The sequence below is a fragment of the Fukomys damarensis genome, unplaced genomic scaffold (genome assembly GCF_012274545.1).
Source record: "Fukomys damarensis isolate Sample0158 unplaced genomic scaffold, DMR_v1.0_HiC HiC_scaffold_22, whole genome shotgun sequence".
NCBI lineage: Eukaryota > Metazoa > Chordata > Mammalia > Rodentia > Bathyergidae > Fukomys > Fukomys damarensis.
The window spans coordinates 14,875,275-14,887,510 of record NW_022900934.1 but is presented as its reverse complement, the minus strand read 5'-3'; the positions used below and the strand labels follow the sequence as shown (position 1 = coordinate 14,887,510).

Genomic DNA, 12,236 nt, shown 5'->3' with positions numbered 1-12,236 from the left:
TGTGTGTGTGTGTGTGTGTGTGTGTGTGTGTGTGTGTGTGTGTTGTAGCCCAGGCTGGTCTCAAACTCCCAGCGATCCTCCTGCCTTAGCCTCCTGAGTTGCTGGGATTACAGGTGTGTACCACCATGCCCGGCTCTTTTTATATTCTTGATAATAGCCATTCTGAGGTGAGATGGAATCTCAATGTAGTTTTGATTTGGATTTCCCCAATGACTAAGATGTTGAACTTTTTTTTATATCCTTCTGACCATTTTTACTTCTTTTGAGAAATGTCTGTGTAATTCATTTGCACATTAACAGGGCTATTTGATTTTTTTGATGTGAAGTTTTTTGAGTTCTTTATATATTCTAGATATTAGTACTTTGTCACAAGTGTAGCTAGCAAAGATTATCTCCCACTTTTCTGTGCAGAAACTTTTAAAATGTGATGTAGTCGCATTTATTGATTCTTGCTATTAGTTCTTGTGCTGTTGGGGTCCTTTTCTATGTCACTTCAAGTATTTCATTTATTTAATTATTTATTAGCAATTTTAGTTTCATTTCTTGTGATTCTCCTGTCTTTAGAGTGCTAGGATTACAGGTGTGCACCATCACACCTAGCTCAAAGTTTCATATACTTAGGTCTTTGGTTTATTTTGAATTGGTTTTTGTATAGGGTGAGGCAGGGATCTAATTTTAATCTACAGGGGGATATCAGGTTTTCCTAGCACCATTTGTTAAAGAGGCAGTCATTTGGTCAATGTATGTTTTGGGGGTCATTTGTCAAGAATCAGATGGAAATACTGAATAGTTTCTTTGGTGTGGGAAACTGAAAGTGTAAATAAGGATAAAAATGTATAATAGATAACGTGAAACAGGAAGAAAAGGTTTAAAGGGGAAGGGGGAGTGGGAAGGATGGAGGAAGGAGAAAGGGGGAAGGAATAAATATGAGAAAAGGGAAAAATGGAAACAAAGTCTATGTAAATAAATAGGGTAGGGGATTGAGGAAAAAATAAGAATCAAGATGTATCATGCAAAGGTACAAATTCCCAATGGTGAATGTCATTGTTTTGTATACTTAAAATGTACCAATCAAGTTTTTTTTTTTTTATACTCAGTATCAAACTTGGGCCCTTGTGCTTGCGAGGCAGGTGGCAGAACCACTGAGCCAAATCCTTGGCCCCCAATAAACTTAATGAATAATAATAATAATAATAATAATAATGATAATAATAATAATAATGAAAGAATCTGATGAAGGTAGTTGTGTGGGTGTGTCTGTATCCTCTGCTCTGTTCCATTGGTCTGTGTGTCTAGTTTTATGTCAGTACCATGATGTTCTTGTTACTCTGGCTTTATAGTGTAATTTGAAATCTGGTTTTGTGATGACTTCATCCTGTTTTTTTTGTTCAAGATTGCTTTGGCTATTTCTGTGTCTTTTGTGTTTCTTTATGAATTTTAGGATTATTTTTTCTAGTTCTTTGAAGAATGTCATTGGTAGTTTGAAGGGGAGTGCACTGAATCTGTAGATTGCTCTTGGTAAGATGACCATTTTAACAGCTTAATTCTGCCAACCCATGCACAAGGAAGAGGCATCTTTTCATCTTCTAATATTTCTTTCTTCAGTGCTCTATAATTTTTACTGCAGAGGTTTTTCACCTCCTTGGTTAGGTTGACCTCTAAGATTTTGTTTTGTTTTTTAAAGCTATTGTGAATGGGACTGTGTTCTTGATGTCTTTCGCAGCTAATTCATTACTGATATATAGAAAAGCTGTTGATTTTTAAATGTTGATTGAAAGCTCTGACTGCCATGACTCCTAGAGGCACAGACAGTTCTCATCTCCCCCTAGGACAAACTGTTTGAGGAAAGGTTCCTGGCAGCACAGAACAGCAGATCTAGGGCTACTCACCTCAATCCACAGATAACGCTGGTTTCATACACTGATGTCGGCAGTTGTAGTAGCAACACTTCTTGCCTGACTTGCAATTTCGATCACTCAAGCACCCAGGGAATCCATTGAAAGCACACTCAAGAAAAAACTCTGGGCAATATCCAGGTTTCCATTTAGCTGAGGAAAGGAAAAAAAGAAAAAGAAAAAGAAAAAAAAAAGCCACATTGGTATTGATCAGGTGCTTTGGGGCTTCAGTGCCAGCTGTTTCCATGGGCTCCTGAGAGGAAAAGCTTCCCTACTGCAAACCCACCCTAGACCTCCAGGCCTTACTTCCATTCTTCCGTAGTCCAGGCTGGGCCATGTGGAGGCAAAGCAAGATGGTCAAGGCCAGCAGGGAGAGGCTGCTCAGCTTCATAGCGGCTGGAAAATGGGCACTTGAGCGGAAGGCAGGATGTTCCTGTCAGCTCGGAGGAGGACCACCAACAGGGGGCGCTGTGGTTTCCGGGGCAGGAGGTCAGCTTTTCCAGCAAATTCTAGATGTTTCCTTCATCCCAAGGAAGAGATACAGTGAGATAACCTCGGGGGTTTAACCGCTGAGAGACTGTATGGACTGTTTTGTGTTTAGGATGCTGTTGGGCTGGTGTGGCCCATCATAATTCATGCTTTTCACTGAAGATTTTGAGAGTAGGAAGGAATCGTTTTCCCAGGTCATACTCATTACTGTCCACGCCATTGCCTATCTAGAGAAATTGCAGACCAGCCTCAGCAATTGAGGTTCCTACTTTTAACACTTTAACATTTAAAAAGCACCCACACCATCACAAAGATAAAGCGAAATAATGGACTGTTAGCAGTATGCTTTCTAGTTTTATATTCTAGTTTTATGAATAGTGCCAATTCATTGTAATCCATAGGACTTACATGTATAATTGTTTTATTCCTTAATATCTTCATGAAAGTGTAAAAACTTCATTTGTTATTAAGTCAAAAGCCTAAGTTCATGTCATTTTGAAATATGAACTCTGGGAAAAATAATTACGGGGATTCTGCATTTCTGTAAAAAGTGTGTTGTGCCTACTTGCTTGGTTGCTAAAATAATTACTGCGTAAGTAACTGTTTAAAAAAAAGTGGCACGTGGTGGCACATGCCTCTAATCCCAGCAGTCTGGAAGGCTGAGGCAGGATGATCACAAGTTTTAGCCCAACCTGGGCTATTTAGTGACTTAGACTCTATGTGAAAATAAAAATTAAAAAGGGTTGGAGATGTATTTCAGTGTGAAAGCCCTGGGCTCAATCCCTAGTGCTGCAAAAACAAAAACAACCCCCCACAAAACAGAAACAAAAACCATAGCAAATAGAAAATAGCTTTAGTAGTGCCTCCAGGATAATTGGAATCTACTGTTGGAGGCAAAAGCAAGTGTAGCCTCTCTGTCTGTGAACTTTTGCTCTCTTTCTAGTACAGTTGTGACTACCTTTTTTTTTTTTTGATACCAGGGATCAAACTCAGGTCCTTGCACTTGTGAAGTAGGCAGCAAAACCACAGAGCTAACTCCCCAGCCCTTGTGACTACCTTCTGACTCTGTATCTTTTGTTGTGCATCTGTGGCTCTCTTCTAGCTCTGGGTTGGCCTGTCCTCATTGAATTGTAGTTCACATTCAGAACAAAAATCCTTTCTACGTCCGTGGTGATTATGCATGCCAGCGATTTGAAGTGTTTCTACTTTCATTTTCAAGAGTTTTGTTTGCAGCCCCACACACTGACTCAGACCTTTCTGTTTTCAAAAGCAGTTTGATATCCACTGCAGTTTTATTGAAAATATGACAAAAATATTAAATGCAAAGAAACTATTTAGATCTTGAGGTAAACACAAGCCTAAACAAAAGTTTACTCAGTAAATTTTGTAATATGTAAAAAGGAACAAGCTCATGTTTATTTCAACAGTGTACGTGGTTCACTTAACATTCCAAATTAAGTGCATGGACTACTTATTAATAAAATATGGGGAGATGATTATCTCCATATCAGCTGTACAATATATGAAAAAACCACTCTCTATCCCTGACTAATGTGAAAATAACAATACAGGATAAAAAGCTCAATTTAGCTTGATAATATTCCTCTAGAGAAAATCCTAAAAGACCAGGGAAGGAGTTTCAGAATAATGACAGGGATTAAAATCTGATCTTCATTCAAAGCCATGAGAATGGTAACAATTTTTTGTCAAAACCATTTCAGAATTCTAGAACTAAATCAAAGCTTTGTAACAATTTGTGAGTTTCTGAAAAAAAAAGAAGGGTGAATCTTAGCAGGAACAGATAGTACCCAGATTATTTACTAGTTATAATAATTTTTGTCCAGCTGTGTGGTAGCCTTGAAAGTCAATAGTTGGCACTACAATAATCTTGAAAATCAGAAACCTCGCAGCCACTTCAGAGGAGAAAGATTTCCTCCTTTTGCCCTTAAAATCTCCATCCCTCCAAAATTGTCATTATTTGAACTGTGGCAGTTCCTCTAACCAGCTTCTATGAGACTGTTTATTTCATGTAACTCAAATCTTGCTCTGGACAACATTAACTATGGGGCAGTTTTTTGATATCATAGTTACTTCAGACTGTGAGAGTAATTAGAGCTCATAAGAGCAAAAAGTGGGGAATGAAATGCCTGTTTTTTTAATGTATATTATCTTGGCAGGAAAACAGAATTATTATGCATGCACAGGATTAGACATTTGTCCATTAATGTATACATGTGAAGGAAAGAATGGAGACGACTCTAGTAGCTTATCTCTAGCTGAATTTCATGCTCTGGGCCAGCAGAAAGTAAAGGTGAACATAGAACTGTAAACAGCCTATTGGACCGTTGAAAATATGCCAGAGGCTGGCCGTGGTGGTGCATGCCTGTAATCCCAGCACTTGGGAGGCTGAGGCAGGAGGATCGCTGTGAGTTCAAGACTAGCCTGGGCTACATGGTGAATTCAGTCGGTCTAATACTTAGTGCACCGTTGTCAAAAAAAAAAAAAAAAAAAAGCCAGAAAACATATGCACACGAACACACACTTGCACATGCACATACCCCCTTGAAAAGTCCAGGAGCCTTATTGGCTCTTAGTATTTAACACAGTCATTGGCCAATCATTAGCTAACCATTAAGTTAACAGAATCTTCTTTATCTATGAGAAATAATGCAGAATTTATCAAATGAGCTCAGGAAAATTGCTAAACAAATGATCAGCAAGAAAACAATATAAACTACAAACCCCAGGGAGAGAAACTGCTTTCCAGTTTCACTGAAAATGCTATGACATATACAAACAAACAAACAACACGAAATATTTGCCTACCCATGGACAGGAGGGGAAAAATTGAGAGAAATGGGGCCAGGGATTTAGTTCAGTGGTTCTGTCACCTGCCTCGCAAGTGCAAGGACCCAAGTTCGATCCATGGTACCAAAAAAAAAAAAAAAAAAAAAAAAAAGAGAGAGAGAGAAATTACCCTTAATGCATTGTCTAGGGACAATGGACTACTAGGGAAAGACTTTAAATCAGTATCATATACAAAGAAGAGAAGAGAATTGTAGACAAAAAGGGGAGGAGAACAGGGCAGAGCATGATGGTAGAATAGGGTTCTGTAGTGATTCTCCCTCACTGAAATACCATGAAAGTACCTTCATAAGAGCTAAGGAAATCCACGAGAGATCACAGAACCTGGTATAACATACTAGTTACAGACCCACTGAATGTGGTGGGAAAGATAGTTTTACATTGCCTGCCACTCTAGCTGCCATAGCATGAAGAGAAACGGGAAGCACAGGGAAATAACCATGTGACTTTGCCTGCGATATCAGTACTAGTCCTGCCACAGTAAAATTCAGCGCCAGACAGACTTTCATTGGCCCTCACTCCAGGTCAGTAGCTTGAATCCACAGACACATTTCAGTACTAGATGGGAACATGGAGACTCTGCCAGAGGAATTGAGTTTTAGGTGACATCACTGCTGCCTGACTGCAGTAGCTTTGGGTTTGATAAACCTCAGCAACAGGTAGGCCTCTGCAGCTTGGGTCTTTTTTTCTCCACCCCAGTGATGCGTTTATCTTCACAGCCACGGTATTCCAATATGGTGCTGCGGCAGCTCCAAAAGCCATGGGATTCCAGCCTGGGGTATGTGGACTGTGGCAGTCAGGAGTTTAGGGTGTCCCATAGCACCACAGTGGTTGCAGTGATCACGGGCTTCCATTATAGATGACCTGCACAGAACTCCTGGACGTTTGCTGTTGAAAGATATTCTCAGACAATGCCAAACTAAAAAGACTGAAATAGGTACCCACTTCTTTAATTGAAGACACAAATAAAAGATAAGTATCAAGAACAATAGAGGAAACATGACGTTGTCAGTTGAACAAAATAAAATGCCAGGGATAAATCTAAATAGATGGAGATGTATAAACTCCTTATGGATTCAAAATAGTTGTTTTAAAGAAGCTAAATGAACTTAAAGAAAAAGCAGAGAAACAATTGAAATTTATCAGTGAGTTTTAACAGCATGGATTGAAAAATAATTTTTAAAAAATCAAAATGAAATCATGGAGATCAATAATACATGAGTAAAATTTTTTAAATGCAGCAGAGACCATAACCAGAATTGAACAAGCAGAAGAAACAATCTATGAATTCAGAGAAAAGTTATTTGAAAGTATATGGTCGGAGTAATAAAAGGATAAAAAGGAAAGAAAGTGCGCGACATTTATGGGACAGCATAAAAAATGCACATGTATGAGCTGTTGACATTCAAGAGAGTAGAGAAAAAGGGGTAGAAAGGCATTTAAAGAGATAATATCAGGAAACTTTCTGAATCTGGACAAATATGTAAATATGCATGTATAGAAAGGTTAAAGATCTTCAATCTGAGTTAATCCAAATAAGATTACCCCATACCATAAAATTTCCAAGATCGAAGACAAAGACAGGATCCCAAAGCAGGAAGAAAACAGAAACAGTATATAAAAAACTTCTAATATGATTAATATCAGACTTACCAGGAGAAATCGTATAGGCCAAGAGAGAATTTGGTGCCATATTCAAGACAATCAAGGAAAAAAAATCCTTGCAAACCAAGAATACTCACCCAACAAAGCTCTTCTTGTAAAATGAAGGACAGATAAAGACTTTCCACACAAAGGAAAGCCGAGGGAGATCATCATCACCAGACCTGTTTTACAAGAAATGCTAAAAGGAGTTCCTCAAGCTGAAAGAAGAGGAAGCTAATGAGTAACTTGAGAGCATCTAAGAGTGTAAAACTCATAGGTGAAGTAAATACAAGATCAAATGTAGACGAATAACATAATGGTGGTATATAAATTGCTTGTATCTTTAGTATAAAGTTTGAAAGACAAAATTTGTAAAAATAATGGTAACCATTGGTCAAGGCATATATAATATATAAAGATGTAAATTGTGACATCAAAAATTCAAAATCTGAGGAGGACTGAAATTACATTAAAGAGGTTTTAGTATGTAGTAAAAGTTAAGTTTTTGTCATCTAAATTTTTCTAACTAGGATGATTCTGTGTCATGAAAATAGCAAAGAAAAAATCTATAGTAGGTATACAAAACAAAGTGGGAGAGTGAGGCATCAAAACATGCTACTAAAGATAAACCACTTAACCACAAAGAAAGACTTTAAAACAGGAAGAAAGTATCCACAAAACAAGTAGATAGTAGGTAACAAATGGCAATAGTAAATCCTTTTCTGACAGTAGTTACTTTGAATATAAATGGATTAATTTCTCTTAATTAAAAGACAATGCATGGCAGAATGAGTTAAAAAACAAAACCGAATAGCAAGTTATTACAAGAGTCTCATTTCACCTGTAAAAAAAAAAAAGAGAGAACAGAGTAGCTATACATAGATAGTAAACTTTAAGCAAAAAAAAAAAAAAAAAAAAAAAATAAAAAAAAAAAAAAAAAAAAAAAAAAAAGACAAAGATCATTAAATAATGATACCAGGGTCAATTTAGCAGGTAGTTATAGCAATTATAAATATATGTACAGCCAACATCGGTGCATCTGTCACCACTTAGTTGAAGGTCTTTGGCTCAATTCAGATAGAAATCACAAATCGGCAAAGTGCGGCTCTGTTAGAAATTTTGTGCAGCTTGACTCTACCTAGGTAACTGGTTGCAGATTGCTGCTACTGATCTCTGCCCCCACTGAGTGCTGCAATCAGTCAATGTTGATCAGCTAGCCAGTTATGACTGCTGCCAATCAATGCCAGTTGACCCCACTTGTTATTGCCAATTGCTGGTCTCTGTAGCTGATCTTCATTGCCTTTTGGTCTCTAAAGCTCTTCAGGGATGATAGCCCCAAGTGTTTATAGCTCTTTTTAAAGCAACAACTTTGTCTACAGTCCTTGGGATAATTTCCAAGTAGATTTATAGGCTCTTCCAAACCCACACTAAAAATAAATTGTGCGTAGATTTACAGCACCAAGAGTGAAGAGGGCCTGTGCTGCAACGCAGAATCAGTACACAAGAGGGAGCCTCCTACACAATCCCCCCAAAATGGGAATGTTGATTATTTATGAGAGGCAAGCCTAAGACTGGTCCAAATATGAGCCTGCCAATTGATCCAAATGGATCTAAACTCAAGTCTTGTGATTCAAATCTACTGATCGGTCCAAATTGAATTGTACTGCTTGACTCAAATTCAAGACCACAGTAGTAAGTGTACACACATCCTGGAGCAGGTATGGGGCATACAGGATAGAAAGCATTGGGACCAAGGCAAGACTGAAACCCAGCAGGACAAAAATTAAATCTTAGAGTTTTGTGTCAAACACCTGAGCAAAGATGTGAACTTCAAAAGGATTAGATGTTCATCTCTCTAGAGGATGCTGATTGCAGCTCTCATGGCTTCTCTCTTGGGGTAGCTTTGCTTCCTGCTGTCCTCAGCCAACAGTTTATGCTCCTGGTGTTTCTGCCTTCCTAGAATCTCCACTGTACTTGTGGCTTCACTATCACAACTTCATGCACTGCTTTCTCATAAGAACACTATCTGTTCTCCCAGGCTTTCTTCTGAAATCTGAGTGGAAGTCTCCCTGGCCCAGTGACTCTTGCATTCTGATTCCTGTAAAATCAGAACCAGGTGGATGATACCACGGTCTTCCACCAGTTCAAACATTAGCCAGGTCAGAGACCTCTGAATGCCTGGATGACTGAGCTGTGGGAAATAATTTCTGGCTGCTCCTGAAGAACTGGATTTCCTATGATTCTCTTCCCAAGGCAAAGTGTTTCAAATTTTGAAACTTGGAGTCTAGGAATGTTGGGGTCTTGCTTGTTTCCAGGATGCCCTTGAGGCATGTATCCTATTGTCCTGATACAAGGTACTTGGCTTCTTTGTAATCTTTTCAGCAACCACACTCTCTTATGCTCCAACTTTATAGTTCTTTCCTTTCTGGAAAAACTGAAAACTTTAAAAAATGAGCCTGTTGCTCCTGTTTCTCAGTGTAAATCTTGCTACAATCATCAAGCAGTACTTATCCCATAGCCTGAAATTTTCTTCACCGGATTAGTCAACTGCCCTTAACCTCAGTCTCCCCCAAAGTCTCAGAACATGAGCAAAATGTAGACAAATTTTCTGCCAGAACGTGACACCTATCCTGGAGTCCACTTGTCAAAGGAGTGTTCTCACTTGAAACCCCTTGAGCCTGGTCTTTACTTTTTGCCATTTCTTCGGTATTCTGGTCTTCTGACCAGAATATCCATCAAGTTTGGTTTACGTTCTACAGCTGCTTTTTCCATTTGGCATCTTCAAACCTTTACAAACTCCTCAAAAACCAGTTGAAAGGCTCTGAACCACATAGTCAGATAGTTTCTGTCGCGAGCACCGATTTGCGTTTCGGGATCACAGGTCAGCGCATCAATGATTGCCAATTCTATTCTGGTCTTCTGACCAGAATATCCATCAAGTTTGGTTTACGTTCTACAGCTGCTTTTTCCATTTGGCATCTTCAAACCTTTACAAACTCCTCAAAAACCAGTTGAAAGGCTCTGAACCACATAGTCAGATAGTTTCTGTCGCGAGCACCGATTTGCGTTTCGGGATCACAGGTCAGCGCATCAATGATTGCCAATTCGGTTTCGTTTTGATCAATGCTTTTACTCTCATTAACAATACAAACACAAGCCCACACAAAGGATACAACTACAATTGCCAGCGCAATCCAGAAATAATGCCAGCCCATAATATCTCTAACACAATCATAAATGCTATCATGCTATAGGTGAGGGCATACGACCTGGTAGATGTAGTCTGGTTTCCGGCTTCGCAGGGTCGAGCTGCGACTTTGATGTCTCGGTAGTCAGGATCAGGTACAGTGTGTCAGCATCTCGGGCAGAGCTTCGGCAGAGCTTCAGCAGAGCTTCAGCAGAGCTTCAGCAGGTCATCTTGACGGAGTCGTCAAGCGACGTCATCTGTCTGTAGTCTTCTCCTTTTATACCTTAAATCATCTCTAATCTAATACATCCATATGTTCTATCTAAGTTAACTCCTCAACACTCTCCATTACCTCACTTCAAACTCTTAATCGGGGGTCACAGCAATCACGTGTCACAGCAAATGTCGGGGGGAGTCTCACACATGTCACAGCAAACTCTTATCTGTCTTAACACTCAGCATCCAGGCTGTCAGCTTCCAAGCTGTCAGCTGGCTGTCAAATTTCACTTGGTTTCACTTTAGTTTATTTTGCTTAATTCTGCTTTTTGTAGGGTTACAAAGTCCTATGTTTTACATGCTCAGTACATTCCACCCCCTGACACCTGAAATGATGTCAACATGAAAGGTGTCACTATTGATCCTCCCCTTATATACATGGGGAATCTCAGAGGTCCGCAAGACGGGGGTTTACAAAGTCATAGCGTCGAAATCCTGTGGACTCAGTTACTGACATAATATGTCGATGTAACCCTTTTTGTATATTTAAGTTTTTCATTCTTCTATATTTTCTATTCATTTCATACCAAGTTGTATAAGCATTATATTCAAAAAGCAATCCTTGTAAAACTGGTTTTAGTAATGTTCTAATACACCATGATTGTAAAGATCCTGGAATATAGAGCGACTCTTGTGAGTTTCTACAATACCAATCACCTTCCAGAAGTTGTTGAGCTTCTTCTGGTCGATGTCTAATTAAATTCTTGCATAGCATATAGTTTGGATATGTTCCCTTGCATATATAGCAAGAGATCAGACTTGCAAGAATGTGTAAGAATCTTTCAATCGGGTGTGATTCTATCCATCTTTCATTATGTAACAGAAAATGTTGTAATAGAAGCAATAATCTATCATCCTTATTTATGCCAGACAAGAATCGACTAGAGAATCTATTTATGCAAAAATGGCAATCAAAGATATTTCTAAATTCTCTAGGTAATAATCCCATATTATATAATAGATCATGAAGCGTATGGCAATGCAATTTGTAATAATGTAGTAACACAATTTTTGGTCCATTTGGTTGCATGAGATCACATTTTCTTCGCGAGGGATTTCCATTTTTCCTTGACCTTGGCATGTCTTCGTTTCCTGAAGATTCTGAGTAGCAATCTGAGAAAGACAACTAAGAGAAACACCATGGATACAACATATAATGCTTCTTTGAAGTATTCCCACCAATGATATAGTGGTGTACAAGTAAAGTCTAATTGTATTAGTCTAGCTAGAAAATCAAAGAATGAACATTTTTTCATATCCTGATTCCATGACTTAGGAATGACCGTATTTGTCCGTATCAATCCTACTAGCTGATGTATTTCCTGATTTGATCTAGTTAGAGTGTGTTGTGTATTCATAATCTTTCTGTGTATGGACTCTAATTGTTTCTGGTTATGTTCTGATATCTTTTGTATTTCCTGATTTTTCTTTATGAATTCTTTATAATGGTCTTGTTCTAAGTCCTCTAAGAACAATTTTGGTGTACTATATAGGTGGGTTGATTGTATGGAAATCTGTGTTACCCAAGTTTGATCCCCTTTTGTTAGAATTGAGCAATTATGCACCATCCAACAGCCTACTGGCAATTCAAATGATGTGATGGTATCGTTATAAGTTTCTGTGTCCAAGTTTGTACAGTTAATTGATGTGTAGTTGTTAACACATACTAAGAAAGTCCAATCACCCATAGATTGTATTGTTTCTGTCATTGTTGTAGGTGCTAATCGTGTTTCTATTGTTAGAATAGCAATTATGCACCATCCAACAGCCTACTGGCAATTCAAATGATGTGATGGTATCGTTATAAGTTTCTGTGTCCAAGTTTGTACAGTTAATTGATGTGTAGTTGTTAACACATACTAAGAAAGTCCAATCTCACC

The 12,236-nt window shown here is 38.5% G+C and overlaps 1 protein-coding gene and 1 pseudogene across 1 annotated transcript in view; one reads left to right on the top strand and one right to left on the bottom strand.

Annotated features, from left to right (window-relative positions):
- The window catches only part of LOC109118280 (WAP four-disulfide core domain protein 15A-like), a 32,286-nt gene that overhangs the window by 2,472 nt on the left and 17,578 nt on the right, over positions 1-12,236 (bottom strand). Inside the window, exons 3-4 of the mRNA XM_033767071.1 lie at positions 2,202-2,415; positions 1,890-2,048 (exon numbers count right to left, since the gene is read on the bottom strand). Coding sequence (XP_033622962.1) covers positions 1,891-2,048; positions 2,202-2,286 — 243 coding nt within the window. The 5' untranslated portion in view covers positions 2,287-2,415 and the 3' untranslated portion in view covers position 1,890. The remainder of the gene's footprint in view (positions 1-1,889; positions 2,049-2,201; positions 2,416-12,236) is intronic.
- LOC104867177 overlaps positions 5,951-12,236 on the top strand; it is a 20,170-nt pseudogene continuing 13,884 nt past the window's right edge.